This window comes from Ranitomeya imitator, chromosome 7, assembly GCF_032444005.1.
Source record: "Ranitomeya imitator isolate aRanImi1 chromosome 7, aRanImi1.pri, whole genome shotgun sequence".
NCBI classification, from domain to species: Eukaryota; Metazoa; Chordata; class Amphibia; order Anura; family Dendrobatidae; genus Ranitomeya; species Ranitomeya imitator.
In genome coordinates, this window is record NC_091288.1 from 147,773,616 (window position 1) to 147,800,860 (window position 27,245).

Genomic DNA, 27,245 nt, shown 5'->3' on the forward strand with positions numbered 1-27,245 from the left:
TGACTCCTGATTTCAGCAGCAAGTTTGTGGTACAAACTGATGCCTCTGATACTGGTGTCGGAGCTGTACTTTCCCAGGTGAGGGACGGAGTCGAACACCCGGTCCTCTATCTCAGTCGGAAACTGAATGTACATGAGCAGAGATATGCGGTGGTTGAAAAAGAGTGCCTAGCCATTAAATGGGCTCTCGACTCCCTCAAGTATTACCTGGCTGGTAGGAAGTTTAGGCTGGTCACCGACCATGCCCCTCTCAAGTGGATGCACCTCCACAAGGACCGTAATAGTCGGGTAACCCGGTGGTTCCTTGCCCTGCAGGCTTACTCTTTTACGGTGGAGCACCGACCTGGGGTGCAGATGGGGAACGCCGATGCCCTATCCAGAGTGCACTGTTTCAAAAGTGTTCTTGCTCGACCGGAGTGGTCTGAGCAAGGGGGGGGATATGTAAGACTCATGCTGGTGTGGTAGATGGAGGCAGGTATATCTCGCCCAGGTGTTTGTCCTATGTGAAATAGGCCACTCAGTATCTTCAGGGTGCTAATGGGTTAATGATTGCAGGAATAAAAGATGACCAGCTGGGTGTTTCCAGTGTCTGCCTGGGGCACACAGATTGCCTGCCTGTGTGGGACAAACATGAGTGAAGAGCTCTGCTCAAGAATTGTGTGATGTTAGCTGGGTGGGAGAAGCCCCCCCAGTTGTTGAGATAGCAACGTATTTGTTTAGTTAGTGCCGGACAGGCTAGGATTTATTTTTATGTTTTTTTTGTGTTGCTTTCACGTTAATAAATCTGACCTGAGGTCAGCCTGCTCAGAAACCTGCTGTACGCCTCAGATTCAATGCACAAACCACGTGTCCTTTGACCCCAGCAAAGGCGATCCCAGAGTGTTTTGTCACAGAAAACTAGGGTTGGGCGAAACAGATCAGCACTTTTCAAAAGTTGCCGACTTTTTGCAAAGTCGGGTTTCGTGAAACCCGACCCGATCCCACTCTGGGATCGGGTCGGCGGTCGGCGATCTTTACTGAAAAGTCGGGTTTCGTTTTATATATATATATATATGTCATTCAGACACACACATATATATATATATATATATTTATGTTAACTTCAGCGCGATATAGCAGAAAAGTCGGTAATTCAACTACCGGCTTTTCATTTCTCCTGCCAAAACCCGACATGATATGAGACATGGTTTACATACAGTAAACCATGTCATATTCCCCTTTTTTTTGCATATTCCACACTACTAATGTTAGTAGTGTGTATGTGCAAAATTTCAGCGCTCTAGCTCTTAAATTTAAGGGTTAAATCGCGGAAAAAATTGCCGTGGGCTCCCGCGCAATTTTCTCCGCCAGAGTGGTAAAGCCAGTGACTGAGGGCAGATATTAATAGCCTGGAGAGGGTCCATGGTTATTTCCCCCCCTGGCTAAAAACACCTGCCCCCAGCCACCCCAGAAAAGGCACATCTGGAAGATGCGCCTATTCTGGCACTTGGCCACTCTCTTCCCATTCCCGTGTAGCGGTCGGATATGGGGTAATGAAGGGTTAATGTCACCTTGCTATTGTAAGGTGACATTAAGCCAGATTAGTAACATAGTAACATAGTAACATAGTTAGTAAGGCCGAAAAAAGACATTTGTCCATCCAGTTCAGCCTATATTCCATCATAATAAATCCCCAGATCTACGTCCTTCTACAGAACCTAATAATTGTATGATACAATATTGTTCTGCTCCAGGAAGACATCCAGGCCTCTCTTGAACCCCTCGACTGAGTTCGCCATCACCACCTCCTCAGGCAAGCAATTCCAGATTCTCACTGCCCTAACAGTAAAGAATCCTCTTCTATGTTGGTGGAAAAACCTTCTCTCCTCCAGACGCAAAGAATGCCCCCTTGTGCCCGTCACCTTCCTTGGTATAAACAGATCCTCAGCGAGATATTTGTATTGTCCCCTTATATACTTATACATGGTTATTAGATCGCCCCTCAGTCGTCTTTTTTCTAGACTAAATAATCCTAATTTCGCTAATCTATCTGGGTATTGTAGTTCTCCCATCCCCTTTATTAATTTTGTTGCCCTCCTTTGTACTCTCTCTAGTTCCATTATATCCTTCCTGAGCACCGGTGCCCAAAACTGGACACAGTACTCCATGTGCGGTCTAACTAGGGATTTGTACAGAGGCAGTATAATGCTCTCATCATGTGTATCCAGACCTCTTTTAATGCACCCCATGATCCTGTTTGCCTTGGCAGCTGCTGCCTGGCACTGGCTGCTCCAGGTAAGTTTATCATTAACTAGGATCCCCAAGTCCTTCTCCCTGTCAGATTTACCCAGTGGTTTCCCGTTCAGTGTGTAATGGTGATATTGATTCCCTCTTCCCATGTGTATAACCTTACATTTATCATTGTTAAACCTCATCTGCCACTTTTCAGCCCAAGTTTCCAACTTATCCAGATCCATCTGTAGCAGAATACTATCTTCTCTTGTATTAACTGCTTTACATAGTTTTGTATCATCTGCAAATATCGATATTTTACTGTGTAAACCTTCTACCAGATCATTAATGAATATGTTGAAGAGAACAGGTCCCAATACTGACCCCTGCGGTACCCCACTGGTCACAGCGACCCAGTTAGAGACTATACCATTTATAACCACCCTCTGCTTTCTATCACTAAGCCAGTTACTAACCCATTTACACACATTTTCCCCCAGACCAAGCATTCTCATTTTGTGTACCAACCTCTTGTGCGGCACGGTATCAAACGCTTTGGAAAAATCGAGATATACCACGTCCAATGACTCACCGTGGTCCAGTCTATAGCTTACCTCTTCATAAAAACTGATTAGATTGGTTTGACAGGAGCGATTTCTCATAAACCCATGCTGATATGGAGTTAAACAGTTATTCTCATTGAGATAATCCAGAATAACATCCCTCAGAAACCCTTCAAATATTTTACCAACAATAGAGGTTAGACTTACTGGCCTATAATTTCCAGGTTCACTTTTAGAGCCCTTTTTGAATATTGGCACCACATTTGCTATGCGCCAGTCCTGCGGAACAGACCCTGTCGCTATAGAGTCACTAAAAATAAGAAATAATGGTTTATCTATTACATTACTTAGTTCTCTTAGTACTCGTGGGTGTATGCCATCCGGACCCGGAGATTTATCTATTTTAATCATATTTAGCCGGTTTCGCACCTCTTCTTGGGTTAGATTGGTGACCCTTAATATAGGGTTTTCATTGTTTCTTGGGATTTCACCTAGCATTTCATTTTCCACCGTGAATACCGTGGAGAAGAAGGTGTTTAATATGTTAGCTTTTTCCTCGTCATCTACAACCATTCTTTCCTCACTATTTTTTAAGGGGCCTACATTTTCAGTTTTTATTCTTTTACTATTGATATAGTTGAAGAACAGTTTGGGATTAGTTTTACTCTCCTTAGCAATGTGCTTCTCTGTTTCCTTTTTGGCAGCTTTAATTAGTTTTTTAGATAAAGTATTTTTCTCCCTATAGTTTTTTAGAGCTTCAATGGTGCCATCCTGCTTTAGTAGTGCAAATGCTTTCTTTTTACTGTTAATTGCCTGTCTTACTTCTTTGTTTAGCCACATTGGGTTTTTCCTATTTCTAGTCCTTTTATTCCCACAAGGTATAAACCGCTTACACTGCCTATTTAGGATGTTCTTAAACATTTCCCATTTATTATCTGTATTCTCATTTCTGAGGATATTGTCCCAGTCTACCAGATTAAGGGCATCTCTAAGCTGTTCAAACTTTGCCTTCCTAAAGTTCAATGTTTTTGTGACTCCCTGACAAGTCCCCCTAGTGAAAGACAGGTGAAACTGCACAATATTGTGGTCGCTATTTCCTAAATGCCCAACCACCTGCAGATTTGTTATTCTGTCAGGTCTATTAGATAGTATTAGGTCTAAAAGTGCTGCTCCTCTGGTTGGATTCTGCACCAATTGTGAAAGATAATTTTTCTTGGTTAGTAGCAGAAACCTGTTGCCTTTATGGGTTTCACAGGTTTCTGTTTCCCAGTTAATATCCGGGTAGTTAAAGTCCCCCATAACCAGGACCTCATTATGGGTTGCAGCTTCATCTATCTGCTTTAGAAGTAGACTTTCCATGCTTTCTGTTATATTTGGGGGTTTGTAACAGACCCCAATGAGAATTTTGTTACCATTTTTCCCTCCATGAATTTCAACCCATATGGACTCGACATCCTCATTCCCTTCGCTAATATCCTCCCTTAAAGTGGACTTTAGACAAGACTTTACATAGAGACAAACCCCTCCTCCTCTCCGATTTTTACGATCCTTTCTAAACAGACTGTAACCCTGTAAGTTAACTGCCCAGTCATAGCTTTCATCTAACCATGTCTCGGTTATTCCCACTATGTCAAAGTTACCTTTAGATATTTCTGCTTCTAGTTCTTCCATCTTGTTTGTCAGGCTTCTGGCGTTTGCGAGCATGCAGTTTAGAGGATTTTGTTTTGTTCCAATCTCCTCACTGTGGATTGTTTTAGAAATGTTCTTACCTCCCTTCTGAGTATGTTTTCCTGGGTCGTCTTTGTTCGAGTCTAGGGGCCAATTCTGACACCTATCCATTATTAATCCATTTGCATTAAATGGTTAAAAAAACACACACACACATTATTAAAAAGTATCTTAATGAAATAAAAACACAGGTTGTTTTAATATTTTATTGCACGTTCAATCCACTGGCTGAAGACCCTCGCTCTGTAACAAATAAAAAATAATAAACCAACAATATACATACCTTCCGTAGATCTGTAACGTCCCACGTTGTAAATCCATCTGAAGTGGTTAAAATATTTTACAGCCAGGAGCTCTGCTAATGCAGCGCTGCTCATAGCTGTAAACCCCAGCGAATGAAGGTAATGTAGGTCAATGACCTGTAGTTACCTTCATTCGCGGTGATGCACCCCCTGCTGGATGTCCCTGGAGCGTGGGAAAAGTTCCCAGGCTCGAGGTCATATGAGGACATCCAGCAGGGGGCGCATCACCGCGAATGAAGGTAACTATAGGTCATTGACCTACATTACCTTCATTCACTGGGGTTTACAGCCACGAGCACAGCCACATTAGCAGAGCTCCTGGCTGTAAAATATTTTAACCCCTTCAGATGGATTTACAACGTGCGACATTACAGATCTACGGAAGGTATGTATATTGTTGGTTTATTATTTTTTATTTGTTACAGAGCGAGGGTCTTCAGCCAGTGGATTGAGCGTACAATAAAATATTAAAGCAACCTGTGTTTTTATTTCATTAAAATAATTTTTAATAATGTGTGTGTGTTTTTTTTTAACCATTTAATGCAAATGGATTAATAATGGATAGGTGTCAGAATTGACGCCTCTCCATTATTAATCTGGCTTAATGTCACCTTACAATAACAAGGTGACATTAACCCTTTATTACCCCACATCCCACCGCTATACGGGAATGGGAAGAGAGTGGCCAAGTGCCAGAATAGGCGCATCTTCCAGATGTGCCTTTTCTGGGGTGGCTGGGGGCAGATGTTTTTATCCAGGGGGGCCAAAAACCGTGGACCCTCTCTAGGCTATTAATATCTGCCCTCAGTCACTGGCTTTACTACTCTGGCGGAGAAAATTGCGCATGAGCCCACGCCAATTTTTTCCGCGATTTAACCCTTAAATTTAAGAGCTAGAACGCCAAAATTTTGCATATACACACTACTAACATTAGTAGTGTGGAATATGCAAAAAAAAGGGGATATGACATGGTTTACTGTGTGTAAACCATGTCTCATATCATGTCGGGTTTTGGCAAGAGAAATGAAAAGCCGGTAATTGAATTACCGGCTTTTCTGCTATATCGCCCTGAAGGAAATATATATAAAAAAAACCCATAGACTTTCATTGGGTTTCGAGTTTCGGCCGATCCCCGACGCCGACTTTTCAATAGGAACGGCCGATTTCGCTCGACCCGACTTTTGGGAAAGTCGGGTTTCTTGAAACCCGACTCGATCCTAAAAAACTAAAAGTTGCTCAACCCTACTGAAAACTGAATCGACTGATGGTTTGTCCAATAGGAGTAGTGTATAGGGTGAAGAGGATGGGAACTAGAACTGAACCTTGAGGAAACTCAACAGTAAGGGGAAGAGGAGAGGAAATGGAGCCAGCAAAATATACAGTGAAGGAGCAGTCAGAGAGGTAGGAGGAGAACCAAGAAAAAGCAATATCTTTGAGGCCGATAGAGCGGAGTAAAGTAAGGAGCAGCTGGTGACCCACAGTTTTGAGTGCTGCAGAAAGATCAAGGAGAATCAGTAAAGAGTAATGACCATTAGGTTTAGTTGTTAGTGGATCATTAGATTCTTTAGTAAGGGTAGTTTCAATAGAGTGTACAGAGTGGAAACTGGATTATAAAGGGTAAAGAACAGCGTTATCTGAGAGATAGCAGATTACACAGGAGTGATCCAATCGTTCCAGAAGTTTGGACATAAAGGGGAGATTAGAGACAGGTCTGTAGTTAGCAGTGCAGTCCTGGTAGAGGGATGATTTTTAAAGTAATGGTTGTATGCTGTTGTGTTTGAACGAGGAGTAAAAGACACAAATGAGAAAGACTTTATATTTTAGTTATGTGAGTAGTGAAAGCAAAGGAAAGGGATTGAAGGAGATGTGAGGAAACAGGGTCACAGGTGCAGGTAGTATGGCAAGAAGATTTGAGGAGCTTGGTAACCACTTCCATGACCAGATAGAAGACAGAAAGTAAGCTAGATGAAATGCAGGAGGGAAGAGAATGCATAATATCTCTTATATTAGGAGAAATTTTCCTCTCAAATATGATCAATTTTTTCTTTGGCAATTGGCAAGATTGGAAGTATTGAGGTTGTTGTTAGAGCCTGCACTTTTGGACTGAGAATGGAATAAAAAGTGTCAAAAAGTCATATAAGATTGCTGAATAATAAAGTGATGAAGGTATTGAAGTAGGCTTGTTTGAAGAGGTGAAGGGCAGAGTTGTATGTTTTAAACATAAATGTATAATGGATGAAATCTTTAGCCAGATTTTCTCCACAGATGTTTGGGGAACCTGGAGCACCACTCACTGGAGAAAACCTGTTTGCAGTGTGTGCTAGGGTTGCCGTGATCTGTGCCAAGTTGTTCTATGTCTAGGAAGAGCACTTTGCAATGTTTCATTATAATGTTTCATAGCAGATTAAAGATGTAAGAGGTAGGATTTGGGGCCAATGGTAACTGATAATTTTTCATAAGTTTCTGTGTACTAATTACTCGTATATTCCTATAAGTGTGGTAAGTGGGGGTGTCATAATTGGGGTGACAGTTTTTGATAAAGAATGAAAAAAGGTTGTGGTCAGAAAGTGTGTGAGGGGAGTTTGTAAAAATTGTCTATTGTCACTCTGCTTCTTAACATATAAAAAGCTGTTGTTTTTTTTCCAGGGAAATGGTCTTCTGCTAAAAAAAAATAGGCGATCTTTTGTAACTATAGTTTTATGACATTTCAGGGCAAATTTACTAATGTTTTTGCATCTTGACTTTGGCTGTGAGTATGCAAAATTTTAAGACCTACCTGTGCTTTAGGCTCTTTTTGTGGCTCCTTCAACAAAAGCACTATTGTGTAAGAAGGACGACCGGACCACATTCCTGGGGGGAAGCCTGAGTGAGCCGGACCTTTCCCTTTTGCCTGGGGAAGCCCTGAGGAGGCGGACCTTCCTGCTGACCGATGGGGGTGGAGAAAGAAGAGGAGAAAGCAGCACAGCAGCAGAGGGATAAAAGAGAAAAGAGCAGGCGGGAGGTAACTTTGGTGCGAACGCAGTGAGCAGTGAGATGGTGCATGCTGATCCCCCTGCCCTCACCTCAGAGCACTGACACCACGACAGACCGCCAGCAAAGTATAGCGCTTCCTTGCCTGCTACAAGATCCCAAAGAAGGGGGAAAGAGTTAAGTGTCCCTGGAACGTCCACTTGAATGGTTCCAGATTGTGAGGAGGAAGAACCGCTTGCTTCATACCCTGAAGACGATAGCTCACTGCCCGCCAGCCCAAGGGATCCTGACCAGTAGAAGAGATGCAAAGTGGACCTGAGATATCTCCTCCTGCAGCTGTAGAATATAAAGAGGATGAACTTCTTGACCTGCAACATGTTGACCCAGAAGAAGAACAGGCTCCTGAAATTACTGAAGTTCCAAGTACTCCATGTTACCATGCTGATGATTCATCCCTGAGGAATGCACAGGACGATTTGTTTTGGCAGAATGTAGTGCATGAGAGACAGCAATGGATGAGTGAACTGTGGGCATCTGTCCCAATTCAGGAGGACATAGAAAAGCATGAAGAACTCTCACCCGTGGAATGGTGAGTTAAAGGAGAGGGGGAGTGTAAGGAGAACGACTGAACCACGGATAGCTGCATGCCAGGTACGGACTGTTGAGGCTGCATCCCCTTTTCCCGGGGGGAAGCCTGAGTGAGTCGGACCTTTCCCTTTTGCCTGAGGAAAGCCCTGGGGAGGCGGACCTCCCTGCTAACTGAGGGGGCGGAGAAACAAGAGGAGAAAGCATGCACAGCACCAGTGGGATAAAAGAGAAAAGCACGTGTAGGAGATCAGGTTGGCACAAATGCCGAGCAGAGCGAGTGGCAGTAAGCGGCATGCACTGCTTCCCCTGCCCTCATCACAGGGCACCAGTGCCATGACAGACCGCACTGACAGGGTCCCTCAATGTCTGCAGAGGGACCGCTACACTGAAGAGAGCCAGGAGTGCCACAGCAGTCCTGGAAGAGGGACCGTTGCAGAGACTGCAGAGCCAGGTGTGCACAGCAGGATACAGGGAAAGAAGTGCTTCATCCTGGGAGCACCAGCATCGTACAGGCCAGGGTCCGCCATCGCCCGCCACAAGCAGCAGGGACCAGAGAGGGAGATGAATGGGCAGTGTGTGCCCGGTTACTAGAGAGGGAAGGTGCAGGGTGCTGGTGACCACCACAGAGAAGCTGAGCATCAGTGGTTGTTGGCGTCTGAGTTTTGGAACGAACAGGCAGCATGAAGAGGAAAGTTCAATATGCCCAGTAGCGACCAGGGAACAAGGTGCCGTATCCTCCATGTCCGTGAGTACAGTACACGTGCCACATATGAGTGACCACATACGGAACTGACAATTGTGCCCTGACATTGCCAGTGACTATTTGCCCAGACATTTGTGACCTGACTTCACCAGTGAATATAGTTGCAGAGCCACGTTGGGCTCCTTCAGGGCTGTAGCCCGTAACTCTGTCAGCCACTGTAGTTTATGGACTAGGCCAAGTGGAAGGTACCGGAGACTGACCACTGCCACCAGAAAATGAGACATTGATGCCCACTGGACTTTTCTGGAAAAGACACTGCGCCTGTCGTTTCTGGGGCCATTGAGTCCTCAGTAGGAGTTAGCGTTGTCAGAACTCCTGACACAAGTGCTTCACAATAACTGCCGTTATCTGAAAAGTCGTTATTCTACTTACAATATCTTTTGCCATCTAAACTGTTGAATCCCCTGTTAAACCCTTTACCTCTCAACATCCTTTTCCCTTTGTACTGTTTAACCCTTTACCTCCCTGCATGGAGTATTCCCGTTATTAAACTTGTTAACTCTTGCTCTGCCTCTTGTCCGTCACTGCATCCCTCATTCCTGCGATTTTTACAGTTGCATAGATCAGAAATACAAAGCTTAAAATTTCACAATTTGTGGAAAATAGCAGCATCTTTTAGGGATAAAGCAAAGCTAAAGCCCCGCCCACTTCGACACCTCTTGCATTTAGCTCCACCTACGTTGGCATGCATCCTACGTATCTATCTTTAACATTGGGTACGCAGGCCATGCAAATGTATGTAGATGCCTCCGCATACGTCATTTTCATCGCCACAAAATGCAACATGTTGCATTAGATGCAGCGTCAAAACGACTCATGCGGAGGCATCCGCATACATTCGCATGGCCTGCGTATCCAATGTTAAAGATAGGTATTCATGACACATGCCAACGTAGGCGGAGCTGAATGGAAGAGATGTGGCTGTGGGCGGGACTCAACGGAGAAACTATGCTGCCCTCCGCAGCTCTGCCCAACGCAAGTATGAAACCAGCCTAGGTCAGCTAAAAGGCAACAAACTTAGACAAAAGTGTCTAGAAATGTGTCTAATTTATCATCCACAATGAGCCACTGATACATTTGTTTTTTACAGTCTGTCTAGTCTAAGGTTTTACTGTCCAAATGTTAGTCAGGATTAGTAAATTTGCCCCACTGGGAAACTGATCTCATTGAACTGATGAGACACGAGTTGTTTTATATTTAAATTATTTATATTACAATTAGACAATATGTGTTTCGCTTGCAATTATACATTTCATAGGAGGAAATTTTAACTTTTAAAAATAATATCTATAGTTGTCCAGCTAAAAAATGATGAAAGTATTGCCCAAATGGAGCACATAGTCTGCTTCTATGTAGAGTACAAATTGTGAAGGTTTGAACTTACAAGATTTTAGTGTCGTTTCATAAATGTTCACAATAATAAGAGCTGGAATTATTTGAGATTTAAGCCCTGCAATCTCTCTGTGGAAGCACAAGGCAACCTGCCTTATCAAAATAATTCACAGTTTAGATGTTTTTCCAAAATCCATTACAGATTTGGACTCTTTCCTATTCAACATAAAATCTAAGAAAAAAAAATCTTAGCTATTTCATCTATAAAAAGAAACCTGCTGATGCATTTTCTTTCTCTGGGCATATAACTTTGCATTGAAGCTGTGTGATTTAGTTAACCCAATAATAACCATGCACCATAACTGATGGCGCATTGTCCTGGGCTTTAACCTTGTGGCATTGTAAATGTATCATGCGGGTTTAAAGCTATTACTCCTGCAGTTTAACAGAAGCAGGGGCATTAAACCCAGTTCCCGTTTGTCAGATACAACCTTGGACTCTGAGAAGAAGTTAGAAACAAAACTGTATATCACCACTTCAGTCACCTCTTTGGCTGCTACATATCACTCAGTAAGTGTCATACAACAAAAATGAGCAATAAACATATGCTCCCAAGAGATCTTGAAAAAGATATATATATATATATATATATATATATATATATATATATATATATATATATACTGTGTGTGTATATATATATATACACATATACATATATATACACCGTACAGAGCAAAAGTTTGGACACACTTTCTCATTTAAAGATTTTTCTGTATTTTCATGAATATGAAAATTGTACATTCACACTGAAGGCATCAAAACTATGAATTAACACATTCAGAATTAAATACTTAACAAAAAAGTGTAAAACAACTGAAAATATGTATTTTATCAACTTAACGACCGCCGATACACCTTTTAACGGCGGCAGTTAAGGGTACTTAAACCACAGCACCATTAATCAAAGGCGCTGTGGAAAAAGTAAATAGCGCCCCCCAGAGTCCGATTTTCTTTGGGGTCTCGGCTGTCGGGGGTAGCCGAGACCCCAGAGAACATGATTCGGGGGGGTTTACTGACCCCGCTTTTGCAATCGCCGGTAATTAACCGTTTACCGGCGATCGGAAAAAAAACGCGATTTCCCTTTTAATTTCTCTGTCCTCCGATGTGATCGCACATCAGAGGACAGAGAAAATGGGTCCCAGATAGCCCCCCGATACTCACCTGTCTCCCCCGGTGCTCCTCGTGGCTCCCGATGAGCGTCACCATCTTTTTCCAGCACAAAAATGGCAGGCGCATGCGGAGTGTGCCTGCCGGCCGGCACCGGTGGAGTCTTTGGGGTCTCGGCTGCCGGGGGTAGCTGAGACCCCAAAGAACATGATCGGGGTCGGTTTTACCAACCCCTGTTTTGCAATCGCCGGTAATTGACTGTTTGCCGCGACCACAAAAAAGAAAAAAAGCAATGTTTAATTCTCTGTCCTCTTCGGGGGAAGGGATTGAAAGTGTCCCCAAGTGCAGTGGCAAAAACCATCAAGCACTACAAAGAAACTGGCTTACATGAGGACCGCCCCAGGAAAGGAAGACCAAGAGTCACTTCTGCTTCTGAGAATAAGTTTATCCAAGTCACCAGCCTCAGAAATCGCAGGTTAACAGCAGCTCAGATTAGAGACCAGGTCAATGCCACACAGAGTTCTAGCAACAGACACATCTCTACAATGACTGTTAAGAGGAGACTTTGTGCATCAGGCCTTCATGGTAAAATAGCTGCTAGGAAACCACTGTTAAGGACAGGTAACAAGCAGAAGAGACTTGTTTGGGCTAAAAAACACAAGGAATGGACACTAGACCAGTGGAAATCTGTGATTTGGTCTGATGAGTCCAAATTTGAGATCTTTGGTTCCAACCACCGTGTATTTGTGCAACACAGAAAAGGTGAACGGATGGACTCTATATGCCTGGTTCCCATGAAACATGGAGGAGGAGGTGTGATGGTGTGGGGGTGCTTTGCTGGTGACACTGTTGGGGATTTATTCAAAATTGAAGGCAAATTGAACCAGCATAGCTACCACAGCATCTTGCAGCGGCATGCTATTCCATCCGGTTTAGTTGGACCATGATTTATTTTTCAACAGGACAATGACCCAAACACACCTCCAGGCTGTGTAAGGGCTATTTGACCAAGAAGGAGAGTGATGGGGTGCTACGCCAGATGACCTGGCCTCCACAGTCACCCGAACTGAACCCAATCGAGATGGTTTGGGGTGAGCTGGACCGCAGAGTGAACGCAAAAAGGCCAACAAGTGTTAAGCATCTCTGGGAACTCCTTCAAGATTGTTGGATGACCATTCTCAGTGACTACCTCTTGAAGCTCATCAAGAGAATGCCAAGAGTGTGCAAAGCAGTCATCAAAGCAAAAGGTGGCTACTTTGAAGAACCTAGAATATAAGACATATTTTCAGTTGTTTAATACTTTTTTGTTAAGTATATAATTCCACATGTGTTAATTCATAGTTTTGATGCCTTCAGTGTGAATGTACAATTTTCATATTCATGAAAATACAAAAACATCTTTAAATGAGAAGGTGTGTCCAAACTTTTGGTCTGTACTGTATGTATATATGTTGGGTCCTGAACCAGTTGTGAAAGGTAATTGTCTCTCATAGTTGTCAAAAACCGATTACCTTTGCTGGAACTGCAGATTTCCATTCCCCAATCTATTTCAGGGTAGTTGAAGTCCCCCATAATAATGACTTCTCCTTGAGTCGCAGCTTCATCTATTTGCTTTACGAGGATATTCTCCATTGCTTCCATTACTTTTGGAGACTTATAACAAACCCCTATCAGTAATTTATTATTTTTCCCCCTCCCCTTATCTCCACCCACATGGACTCTACATTTTCATTAGATTCACCTATATTATCACGCAGGATGGGTTTTAAGGATGATTTTACATATAGACACACCCCTCCCCCTCGCTTAGCCGTTCGGTCATTTCTGAACAGACTATAACCCTGCAAATTAACAGTTCAGTCATGGCTCTCGTCCAGCCACGTTTCAGATATCGCCACCATGTCATAATTATGCTCCAACAACATTAGTTCTAATTCGTCCATTTTGTTGGCAAATCTTCTGCCATTAGTATACATACATTTTATGCATCTCTCATAATGGAAATGTAATGAAGGTGCTATGATATCAGGTCATATAATGTTCATGGCATATAACTGGTGCTCGCTATACATGTAACATAATAGTATTAGATAAGTGGTTAATTACCCATTGCATGAAGAGATCCTGCTTGGGCTGCGGCCATGTACCCCGACGCACTTTTCGTGAGGATGTCACTTCCATAGGGGATACAACAATGTGTAAACTTAATGGTATTATCTGTTTTAGTAAAAATGTCTGACACCCCCAAAAAACCTTTACCCTTGTAACTTAATGCTTGCATACCATAAACTATGATTTTCTTAATTTCTGTATTATTTCTTTTGCATGTAGCTATTCTTTTCTATTTCTTAATGCAGCAGGGATGGGGCATGTGCCTGCCCTATATATGCAAATCACATCTTCAGAGAGGAAGAGGACAGGCAATTTGCATATTTAATTTCCCAGAAGGCATACATGGGGCATGCTTCTCCTCACTCTTACATGTTAGGGCTGGGTTCTCACCACTCTCCACAGAAATGTTACCCCTTAGATTCCTGCACTAATTATATATATATATATATAAAACTTCATTTAGTAATTTTATTGAAATAGAAACATATTATGCAAATGTATGCTCTTTACCTCTAGCATACATCTGCATAGAAATACACTCGTATATTAAAATGTAGCTCTATGTACCAGTAAAATATGCCTTTAATTAAGAATGCCAGTCACAAATTCTATCCTTGGCATTGCAGCTTCTGCTCATTGATACGGTTGCTGACTGCCATATAAGAGGTTATGTGTTGAAATCCGGGGAGATGACATTTCAAACAAAGTGAAGAGAGAGTTAATTAAGTGAATGCAAGTATGTATATAGCACATTCAAATTCTAAATTGGAAAGAGGAATAATTATTGAATAATAAACTCCTGAGTAACTCCTGGCAAAGAGAAGAGACATTGCAGACACAAAGTAAAAGTCGAAAGATATCCCTGATCTTCTGGGACAACATGACATCTCCCCCAAATCAGGATCTGGGTTGATTGTGAAGTGTCTCATACTTATAGAGTGGCAAATGTATCTATGAAACAATGTTGAGAGGCAAATTGAGTTGTGATACTTACAATGTTCTTAGACAGAGAGGCAGATTGCCTATAAATACTGTGATTGTCATAGCTCAAAATGTCACAGATTGATCTGCCACTCTGATATGATTACTATGGTACTGATTGAAGTATTGAGACGTCATCCCAGTAGACTGCACGCACACTAAAGAAGCAGCTGCTGATTAGTCTGTGCAATATACACACTGGCGAGCAAAGGGGTAACAATGTTTTGAACTTTTCACTTTCAGGCTCCATATCTCACCATCCACTGCAGCTTTGAAAATGAGACTACCATCATTTTATAGACAATAATATTATAGCTATCTCATACATAAATTTGACTTGCAACTACACTGCTCAAAAAAATAAAGGGAACACTAAAATACCACATCCTAGATATCACTGAATGAAATATTTCAGTTAGAAATCTTTATTCATTACATAGTGGAATGTGTTGACAACAATAAAACATAAAAATCATAAATGTTAAATTAAAAGAACCTGAAGACCTACCTATTCCGGCAAGCCTACAACCTGCAGTAACCACCGATCGACCAAACCACTGCACGGCCAGCTCTATCCTCACCTACTGTATCCTCTCCCATCCCTTGTAGATTGTACCCCTCCTTACATGTAAAGCGCCATGGAATAAATGGCGTTATAACAATAAATAATAATAATTGTGAGCCCTCGCGGGCAGGGTCCTCTCTCCTCCTGTACCAGTTGTGACTTGCACTGTTCAAGATTATTGTACTTGTTTTTATTATGTCTACCCCTCCTCACATGTAAAGCGCCATGGAATAAATGGCGCTATAATAATAATAATAATAATAAAATGTAAATCAAAACGAGTATCCCATGGAGTTCTGGATTTGGAATGATACTCAAAATCAAAGTGTAAAATCAAATTACAGGCTGATCCAACTTCAGTGACAAGACAAGGAAATGATGTTCAGTTCTGTGTGTGGCCTCCATGTGCCTGTATGACCTCCCTACAATGCCTGGGCATGCTCCTGATGAGGCGGCGGATGGTCTCCTGATGGATCTCCTCCCAGACCAATGCTAAAGCAACCGCCAACTCCTGAACAGTCTGTGGTGCAACGTGACATTGGTGGATGGTGCGAGACATGATGTCCCAGATATGTTCAATTCAGATTCAGGTCTGAGGAATGGGTGGGCCAGTCCATAGCTTCAATGCCTTCATCTTGCAGGAACTGCTGACACACTCAGCAACATGAGGTCTGGCATTGTCCTGCATTAGGAGGAACCCAGGGCCAACCGCACTACTCCTCTCACAAGGGGTCTGAGGATCTCATCTCGGCTCCTAATGGCAGTCAGGCTACATCTGGTGAGCACAAGAAATGCCACCCCACACCATTACTAAGTCACTGCCAAACTGGTTATGCTGAAGGCATGCAGGCAGCAGATCGCTCTCCACGGCGTCTCCAGACTCTGTCACATATGTCACATGTGCTCAGTGTGAACCTGCTTTCATCTGTGAAGAGCACAGGGCGCCAGTGGCGAATTTGCCAATCCTGTTGTTCTGTGGCAAATGCTAATCATCCTGCATGGTGTTAGGCTGTGAGCACAACCCCCATCTGTAGACATCGGGTACTCAGATCATCCTCATGGAGTTGGTTTCTAACCCATTGTGCAGACACATGTCATTTTGCAGGGCTCTGGCAGTGCTCCTCCTGTTCCTCCTTGCACAAAGGCTGGGGTACCAGTCCTACTGCTGGGTTGTTGCCCTCCTATGGCCCCCTTTACATCTCCTGGTGTACTGGCCTGTCTCCTGGTAGTGCCTTCAGCCTCTGGACACTACGCTGACAGACACAGCAAACCTTCTTGCCACAGCTTGCATTGATGTGCCATTTTGGATGAGCTGCACCACCTGAGCCACTTGTGTGGGTTGTAGAGTCGGTCTCATGCTACCACGGGTGTGAAAGCACAATCAACATTCAAAAGTGACCAAAACATCAGCCAGAAAGCATTGGTATTGAGATGTGGTTTGTGGTCTCCACCTGCAAAACCACTCCTTTATTGAGTGTGTCTTGATAATTGCCAATAATTTTCATCTGTTGTCTATTCCATTTGCACAACAGCATGTGAAATTGATTGTCAAACAGTGTTGCTTCCTAAGTGGACAGTTTGATTTCACAGAAGTTTGATTTACTTGGAGTTATATTCTATTGTTTAAATGATCCCTTTATTTTTTTGAGCAGTGTATTTAGCTTATGATTAGTTAAGCTGATTCTTGTCATATCACTGCATTGTTATTGTTTTGGTGCTGGTGGTGGAAAAATCTTTTGTATACTACAAAATACAACCTGTTCTCACATTCTGTAATAGCTCAGTGTGCTAGTAGGTTGATTTCCAAGTGAAAGGTCACTGGTATGAATAAAGGAGCACCCATGAAGAAAATTTCCCAAGTAAAGAGAAACAGCATCATCCAGCTCATCGATAGCATTCTTTCGGCCATGAAAATTGCTAAACTGCATCATGTGAGTGTCATGGTAGTTGGAAGACCACAAAATGAAGTCTGTCCTTCCATTCAAAAGCCAAGAGGTGGAAATCCAGACAAAATATTGTAGTCAACAAGTCAGCTCATCATAAGGTCTATCAGATCTGGTGCTACAAGCACGACAGTGGAGGTGGCTTGAATAAATCGTGATAGTGAGATTACAGACATCCATGCAAGCACTGTGTGATGCACATTACACAAGTTTGGAATGGTAGCTTAAAAACAGGTGAAGAAGCCTTTTCTTCAATATCATCATAAGAAGCATTGGCTCAAGTTAGCAAACTGTTTGAAAAGTGGACAATGGAAGATTTGAAACAGGTGATTTGGACTGATGAGATGAAAGTCAATAGACTAGGCTCTGATAGGTGCAAATAGGTCTTGAAGCGACAAGGGAAAAAGGGGCTGTCAAGTTTGGTGGAGGAAGCCTGAATATATGGGGTTGTTTCACATTCAAAGGTGTTGGATACTTGATTGGGATCTATGGTGGTCTCAATGCTGAGCTATATGTGAGAATCATACAAGATAATAATAATAATAATAATAATAATAATAATTTTTATTTATATAGCGCCAACATATTCCGCAGCACAGTAAATGGTAATGTAATTTGGAGTAATGGTGGAACCGCACACGGAGATGGCAATGTCAGGCAAAGGTAGGTTAGTAGAGGGAGAGAACACGAGGAGTTCAGTTTTTGACAGGTTTAGTTTCAGATAGAGGGAGGACATGATGTTAGAGACAGCAGTAAGACAATCACTGGTGTTTTCTAAAAAGGTCGGCGTGACAAGATAAGTTACTTTGTACACTCTGGTACTATGGGTATGAAAAGAACAACATAGCATTCCATCAGGACAATTACCCAAAGCTTTTATTGAGATTGGCGAAGAAATGATTTAGTGACAATGAAGTAGAGGTGCTTCATTGGCCCCCAGAGTCCCCAAACCTTCAACCCAAATGAAAACTTGTGGGTATAGTTGAAGAAAAACTGTATAATACCCAAATGAATGGACCACTATGCACCAACCATGGGAATATGTAAAAGCGACCAGGTGTTAGGGGTCGAGTTCCCGCCTCTGCACAGGGGGAATCTCGGGTCATCTCCGTTGCGGTCTCCCATTCTTCTCCTGCCGCAGTGGAGCCTGCTCAGCACAGACATCAGTCCCAGCATCTCACTCAGTCTGACTCTGTACAAAGGGTTACTGCTGCTTTTCCTGCTTCTGCCATTGAAGTCAGTGTTGGGCAGTGGCGAGCAGACGCTTCTAGGACTAAGTCCTGCTTTTCTCGTTCTGAGCATCCCCAGAGTAAGATCTCTCAGTGGAGATCGAGGGTCATATGTTCAGATACTGCAGCTAAATTCATTGGTCCTTCTAGGAAGGTCCTGTAGGTGCTCAGGCTCTGTAGCAGCCTCTCATTGGTCCTTCTTTGAAGGTCCTGTACTTGCTGCAGCTATTTAAGGCTCTCATGACCGCACGGCCATTTGCTAGTATTTAATCAGTTTTGTTCATGCGCCAGTGTGGTCACACTTATGTGTGTTCAGGTACTTGGCTGAAATAAGCCCCTAGAATGCCGTCACCTCCGGCGAGGAGATTGTGTGCATGGATTTAGGGCCCTGGCTGAAATAAGCCCCTAGAATACTGGCTCCTCCGGTGAAGAGATTGTATGTTTGTTTTGCCACACACTGCCTTCAGCTCGGCAGTTGCTGGATACTCCTGTGAAGTCAACAGGGTTCTGCATTTCTTAGTTGCCAAGGTCTCAGCTGCTGACTCGGGGCGTCCTCTGGCGTGGGCTTAAAAGCCATTAAGGGTCAGAGTGAGATCTGGCACAGCGTCTCTGTGAAGTAACAGAGTGCGTTTCTACCGCCATATAGGTCCGCCATTTGCCAGCAGCAGGTCCTCTCCTGTACGGTGGACCCTGGGCTGCGAACGCACCAAATAACATCTCTCAAATTAACTCGGTGCGTTCCGCCAGCCCTAACACCCGGGATCAGATTTCGGTAGAGACATGTTTGAATCTGGTTTAGAGTATGTCTGCTAGGATTCAGGCAGTGTTGAAAGCCAAAGGTGGATTTTCAAAATGCTAGCAAAATAATAAAACTAAAATTTAGATATTTGTAGATATTTTGGGGTAGGGTTTTGTGAAAGCCTGAGACCTATGTGACTGGTTGACATTATATAATTACAGTCAGATCAGAATATGATTTTGCTAGCGAAATTTCATATTTCCACTGCTGCAACAACATGGATTATAACACGCACTGTATCCCTGAGGAAGCCACAAGTGTGTGGTGATACGCGCTTCCTTATCTCTCCTCCTGCCTGCTCATCTTTGGCCCAGGTTAGGTGCACAGAATCCTCATCTTTTTCACTTTACCATTTCCTAATTCCCACTTGCTTCATTTTCTTATTTTTTTTCCATTGATTAATTTTTATCTATGATCGCATATGCTTTTGAACAGTTGTGTTTAGGTATTGAATTTGCACCTTATCATATGACTTTTCATCATAACACACTTATGACTTAAATCATATATTTTCCTTTTTTTGTGGGTATGTGATCTACGCTTATTCCCTTGGGGCAACTTATTTTATCTACTCTACTACATTCATTGGGGTTTTGTTTTAGTATATCCTTATTATTATCCTTTTTGAGTTAATTAGTTACTTTCTTTATTAATGTCTTTATTTCTGTTCTGTGTCTGATAACAAACTTTACAAAGATATATTTTTTGATAAACGACCTTTTATAATCACCTGTTTTTGCTGTTGTACTATAACAGTAGCTACTGTAATTCCAACCACAAATAAGTTCTCCTAATTGGTTACACCGTATAAATGTCTGTCACATTTTTTGTCATCCTGTTTTGTGCCTTGGAGCCAACTACAGTGCTATCTTGTTGCAGATATCACCTGACAGTTTCTATTAACATGACTAGTTTTCTACCTCTGCCAAATGCGGCGTTTGAAGCCACTAGGGAATAATACTGCTGGGATGTGAAATTATGTAGGACATGACACCGCTTGTGCTAAAAGGAAGACCATGTATCGTGTGTCCTACGAATAAATATTCCATAATATTCTGAATATTTAATTCTATCTGTCTACAATATTTATAATTTGAAAGCTAAAAAGGATGAAAATTACAGCATAGGTGGGACCCACATTTGGTCTAAAGTCTATATAACATGGAAGTGCAATGCACATAAATAGTCTGTGTCCATGTATGCATATGGTAGCAGCAGTTTCAAAAAGTCAAAAATTCAAACATATTCCATAAAAACTCTATGTTCAGTGCCAGATGAAGAAGGTCACTTTACACTTGAGGCAAAGTTGAGAAACTGCAGTACTTCTACAGTAATGCTTTATGAATATATGGGGTAATGCAGGAAAAAGAAAAGACATATTGGCTCACAATTACTAATATATTAATGTTGCTGCAATTGTTCAATTGATTTTGTGCATACTTTACTTAAAATTCAGCCTTACTCCTGGTTTTGGTTGACAAATTCTGCTGCACTATTAATCAAGATATAAATACTAGTGTGTAAAAGACATTTTCCAGATGTTATTAGAAAAAGCATAGATTAAAGAAAACTTTTAAAATGGTAACCTATCTAAGGACAGAACTTAAAAAGGACCTGTCATTGGGACAATATTGACTAGTTCTTGCTCTTATTTTCTTCCTGCTTCTTCACTGAATAATCTATTGATTTTTTTCCTTAAAGGGAACCTGTCACCAGGTTTGGCCGGTACAAGTTACAGCCACACCCTTTCAGGGCTTATAAAGCCCCCGATCCGACCTGTAAGAGAAGAAAAATAACTTTTATTATACTCACCCCAGGGGGGTGTCGCTATTCTTGGTCTGGCACCTCCCATCTTCTTGTGATCCCTGTCCTCCTGCTTGCTCAGGTGGATGACGCATCCCTGCGTCATCCACACAGGCTCCCGACATCTTGCTCCGGCGCAGGCGTACTTATCAGCCCTGTTGAAGGCAGAACAAAGTACTGCAGTGTGCAGGCACCGGGAAAGGTCAGAGAGGCCCGGCGCCTGCGCACTGCTGTATATAAGCCCTGAAAGGGGGTGATCGTAACTCGTATCGGCCTAACCTGGTGACAGATTCCCTTAAAATCCAGCACATAGTCCAAACATGTGGGCCTTTTCATTTAGTACTAATTCTTATGGTCTTTATTAAGGGGGCATGGCTCACAGATTCTCTGGGGTCATGTGTTTAGGTGGATCCACATTACTACAATGTTAGAAATGCCTCCTTGTAAAGACCATAAAAATTAGCACTGAATAAAAAGTCATCTCTCTGGAACCAGGCCGAGGATTAAAAAAATAACAAAAAACGGCATACTCAGCAGCAGCCAGAATAATATAAGACCAAAAACTAGACACTTTTGACCTGATGATAGGACCTCTTTAACCTTCGTCCGGCTGAGTAGGTACAATTGTAACTATTCCGTTTTAAAATTGCAATAACTTTTTTTTTCGAAAAGCCGTAGAGGGCTGAAATTTCGTGACATCTCTGCAGTTTTGGTCCAGAATATATTGGCCAAATTTCAATAAAATATATATGAAGGTACAATTGTACCTCTGCAGCCTGTTAACGTTGTAAAATTATGCAGCCTGACGAAGGTTAAGGCTACATTCACATGACCATATTTTCCATCCAAGTGTTGGACTTGGATGGAAAATCCAACTCACCGCTCTTTTTACATACAGCAAATGTCCACTTGAAAAAACCTCCTCTTTCACTAGTCTCTTCCATATTTCAGATGAGACTCATCAATTCAAGTTTATCGGAATGCAAAAAAAAATCGGATCCCATAATGACCAAGTGTAAAGCTTCTGATTTTTATGATCACATTGCAAATCTTTAACATAGAAAACTGTGTTTAGTGCTGTAAATTTTAATAATTGATGATGTATGTATACAGATCGCATAAAAATGACAATACAGAAGAAAAATCGTCCATTGTTTCAGGTTGAAAATTGACAATTTTATTTTTGCACACTCATATAAACTTTGCCTAAGTCTGGAATCACACGAGCGTATAATGACATGCTGCAAGCGGGAGCCGAGTGTCATATATTTATTATTTATTTATTATGCTTTGCTTATATAGCGCTTTACATACATGCTACCGTGCTCTCATCCTCTCTAACAGAATCGCAGCACAGGCGAGGAAGAGACAGAGAAAGGAGTTCCATCTCCTCCATTGCCTGTCTCAGTGTATATCGGAATCCACTTTTCACTCACATCCATAGACTTGCATAGACTTGTATAGGTACGAGTGAGCCGTGTCTCACTGCCAATCGCAGCATGCTGAGATTGTTCACTCATGCCGAACCAGCATGAGAAAATAATCTCTGCATTGCCCCATAGTATAACACTGAGTCGAGTGCTATCAGATAAAACATCACATAGCACTTAGCCGTGATGTATGCCAGTGTGACCCCGGGTCTAGTATTGATGCTCCATGCTTGTATTTGACAGTTTATCTCTTATCAGCACTATGAAGAAAGAGAAATCTGTCAATCATAATAAGATTATGAATGGGCGAACATCGTCAGCTGCCTCCTTATTTGGCAAGTTATAGCACTTACCGAACAGCTGCATTGGGAACCCGGATACCTGGAGCGCTCCCGATAATCAGCTGTTCAGCTCCGTAGCTGCATGTGTCGCGCAGTGTGACAGTAACAACACATGCATAGAGAGCCCAACCTTTAACTACGTGAAATAGCTTTATGTATCAGACAGTTCTCCAGGGTCCCTTCTTAGGTTATTTGTATGCTGGGGTCCAGAGAGCTTTTAAATGAGACAAAAGATGTAGAATCCTTATTTTTGTGCACTATTTTCTGGGCACTTTTCAGTTAGCATTCCATAACCTTAAAGTTCTTTAAGGATGACCTGGCTGCAACCTGCAAAGTGTATGCATGTATAGATCTAAGTAGAATTGCTGAAATTGTACTTAAATGGAAGCTGTCATGTCAAAAAACACTATTAACCGGCAGCATCTGGCTTTCAGTGGTGGAGGCACAGGCAATGTGGCTTTAGTCATCACTGAGTGAAGGCTGTAACCACTTCCTGCACTGACTGTCAGCCGACGCAGCAGTGCATCAGTGCCGAGGTGGATGACAGTCAGTGGCAGGGAGTGGTTTCAGCAACTGCTCACTGTCTACTGAATGCTCACTGTATACTATATGCTGAAGCTGCGCCTCTATGACTGAAAGCCTGAGGCTACCAGGAGGAAAAAAAGTTTATTTCCTCTCAGCAGCCAAGCTTTCAGTCGAATGGTTTTACAATGCTATGAGAATAGGTGCACACAACTGCTTTTCCTCCATTGGAGAAAAAAACAGTATGATTATTCTGATCAGACTCTAACCAGAGTTTGATCAGATTTTGATCAGATTGGGATCAGTTTTTCTCAGAGAAAAGTGAAAAATTGCAAGTCTGTGAAAATCGGACCACAATCAGATGTCATTTGAGTACGGTCTGATGTTTTTCATGGACCCATAAACTTCCATTGCCGATGCTCAGATAAAAATCCGACATGTCTCTGAGTTTTTCCTTAAGGAGGTGCGCAGCCACATAGAATATCAAGGGTACAAGGGCAAGGCATGGAAACCACGGATAGCACTTGTTCGGTATAATTGTGTAAGAGCCCTTATCCTGCAGTTTAACATCATGTCTGCAGGTTAACAGTGTTTTGGGACGTGACAGGTTGAGGTTAATTCACAAATACAATTTCTCACATTGGTAAAGTTTTATTTTTTACGTAAGTATAAAAAGTAGATAGAAATATCCAAGTGTTTACAGTCGATTGTCTATCTCAAGTACTGTTGTTTCAGTCATTTGGATGTAAAATCTCTGCCAGATCAGCTGCACTGTCTCTCAAAGCTCCATGTAGAATCATCCAGGAGCCTCGTGAGGGTCACTGAGAGGCTAACAATTACTCTGAAGATGCAACAAAGTTCTGTAGCGGAGAGTGAAGTCAATCATATAAAAAGCTCTGCATAACGCGGGCCTGTAAGAGAAGGTGAAAGGAAACCATTATATTAAAAAAACGGAATCATATCAAACACATCTTAGATTGGGAAAAATAATGAGTGACTCCTTTGGGAAACAGTGTGATGGTCAGTAGAGATCAGGACAAGGCATAAGCTCAAAGAAATGAAGGAAACGGACCTGACTCAAATCTAACAGTAGCTCTAATCCATCATACTTATGCGGAAGCAGGGGAAACTCTAGGATATGTGCTCATGACGTCTTGACCACCTGGTGCCACCAGGACCACATACCACATTAGTCTGCAAAAATATGTAATCATCTGATTGTCTAAACAGGTTAGCATTATTGCACAAAGCAAATACCCATAGGATAGTCAGTGAGGTGCAGACATGTGGATGATGTTTATATTTATTTCATATTTGCCATTTTGACTATATGCTATGTAGCACTATGGAAATTAGATATAACTATGAAAATGTATCATGTGGCCCTCCATTGCATTACTCTGTTGAATTTACATGTATTTTTATTGTTTATTTTCAATAATATTTAAGAATGTTTAGAGACAATATACATATATTTTTTTTTTCTTTGGGCGCTGTTATACTGTATAAGCAGCCTGATAAGTATGTGTAAAATTCAAAATTGTGGAACTTTTTAAGATGTTATGATTTCTTAGCTAATACTGTCTTTTTTTTTTGCAGAGAATGCAAATAAATTAGAAGAAAGTGCTAGAGGAGTACATATTTCCTGTTCGGATGCATATGAAGGCTTCTGCAAACACGGCAAATGTGAGCATTCAAACAACGTGCTGGAGCCATATTGCAGGTATGAAATCATTGAGGCCTCATTACATGTCCGTAACTACACCTTAAAGGAGACCTTTAACAACTTTTAACCTTATAAATTATACATTCCTGCATATAGTAGAGAATATACATAAAAAATGTTTTTTTCCACTTTTATTTTGTCCAATAGATTGTCAGGTAACAGGGTCATAAATTATTGGCAGCTAATATTATATTTCATATAATTCATATAATTTAGCTGGCCAGGTCATTTCTTTCAGCTCTGTGGTTCTATATTTTCAACCTACTATGACACTGTTGAATCATAAAAAGGTAATAACATAGAGATGAAAAAGTAGACACTTACAGTTATGAACGGACTGAAATATCCATAGAGCAGGTCAGAACTGTATCAGTGTGGTCACATGAGACTTTATCTGTCTCACGTGAGAACACTGACAATGCCGCCTTATCTGGAATAAAAGTATTACTTATCATTAGTAGCAAACCTGACATCCTCAACTCCCTGTGATTCGGCTGTCCGCCTCCTCTCCCAGTGCTGCTCCTTCCTTCTCAAACATTTCATCATAGATGAAAGGGTGCAGTATGCTCCTGGCTTCTAGTGCAAGATGACCACTTGATAATAGCTTCTTCTATACATACACAACTAAGAAGTTGTGGCTTCTTGTGCTCATGCTTGTCGTACTTAAAAGTGTGAAAAGACGTAAACCCTGTTCTGTAAATGCATAACATGCGTAACACAACATCCCAGAAGGGAGAAGGGAGCGTGAAGATGCTGGATCTGCAGCAGCTAACCAATGGATCTGAGGCCCATATACACAGCAAAGAGGGCAAAGACAAAGATGTGGTCAGAAAGTCCAAGGCCGGGGCGGGCAGCACAAATTCAGAATACAAAGTTGGGGACAGGAGCGGAGAGATCAGACAAAACAAGTAAACAATCCAAGTCAGTAACAGGAGCATCAGAAAAATGCAGCACCTTGACAGGAATCAAGTGACACATTTCAAACTGTGACCTGTGCTAAGGCACTGCTATATATATAGCATATGTAGGGCAAAAAGAAGCAAGTAGCTTTGTAACTTCTTGGAGATACATACAGCATATACATATTTCCAAGAAGTTGCCAAACTCCTTGCTTCTTCTTGCCCTACAACCTACACCAATGACCCTAATCCCGCAAATCTTCCCATTTCCTGGCTGACACCACTCACCTAACTAAAATAGTTAACCTCTCTCTTTATTCCGGAATCTTTCCTTCCTCATTCAAACATGCCGTCATAACCAATTTACGAAAAACAAAACATCCCTCAATCTTCCTTCCTCTCTAAACTCCTGAAATGCTTGGTCTACCCTTGTCTTATCTGCTTTCTTTCAGAAAATTCTCTTCTTGATCCTTTATAATCCGGTTTCTACTCTTTAACCTTTGACAATTGCTGCTCACATTATTGTCACCTGAAGTTTTCTCCTGACTCAGAGTGCTACGCGTACTACCACTGACAGTGCCCAAAGCACCATAACTTGCAGAACCAGCAACACAGTTAAGAGTTTGAAATGTCTGCTCCATATCCTCTAGCCCATGTCATCTAAAAAAGGATGACTTTTCATCTATTGCAATAAATCAGCAGCCAGAGATTGTTTTGCTTAAGTATCTTCCTCAGCCCCTGTGGTGCTGTGGTACAGTGCATCAAAGAGAAGAACAGATGAAGGTGTCATTGATGGAAATTAAATTCTGCTATGTTCAAAAATTAAGTGTTATGGTGGCAGAAAGAACTGAGCAGAACACTGACTCAAGTTGTTGGTGTCACTCTTAGACATAACATTTTCGTGCTGTGACTGGAATAACTCACGTGACACATATTCCATTACGCCCTCCGGATGTCAGATGTAAAGTTGAAAGCTCAGCAAAATGCTCATTGACAGGAAGAAGAAACAACCACAAAGCAGCAGGTCACCAGATCAAATCCCCAAACTGAGCCATGACATAAATATTAGGTTTAGGGTCCCATCAACGAAAGGTCACTTTTCTGTGGTTGCTGGGCTCTCATGAATTGGCCAACATACTTTCATGTTTATAAATATGTTCTATGTAGATGTAATGCAGTACAAATTTCATATATTCAATGTTTGCATACATCTAAGCGCTTACGGAGTGCTGGAGTATTCTCTGGCTTGGTAAAACATCTTCCTCAAGG

The 27,245-nt window shown here is 41.9% G+C and overlaps 1 protein-coding gene across 2 annotated transcripts in view; it reads left to right on the forward strand.

Annotated features, from left to right (window-relative positions):
* TMEFF2 (transmembrane protein with EGF like and two follistatin like domains 2) overlaps positions 1-27,245 on the forward strand; it is a 1,231,017-nt gene that overhangs the window by 1,127,772 nt on the left and 76,000 nt on the right. For both annotated transcript variants that reach the window (XM_069733894.1, XM_069733895.1), the window contains exon 8: positions 24,951-25,074. In XM_069733894.1, coding sequence (XP_069589995.1) covers positions 24,951-25,074 — 124 coding nt within the window. The remainder of the gene's footprint in view (positions 1-24,950; positions 25,075-27,245) is intronic.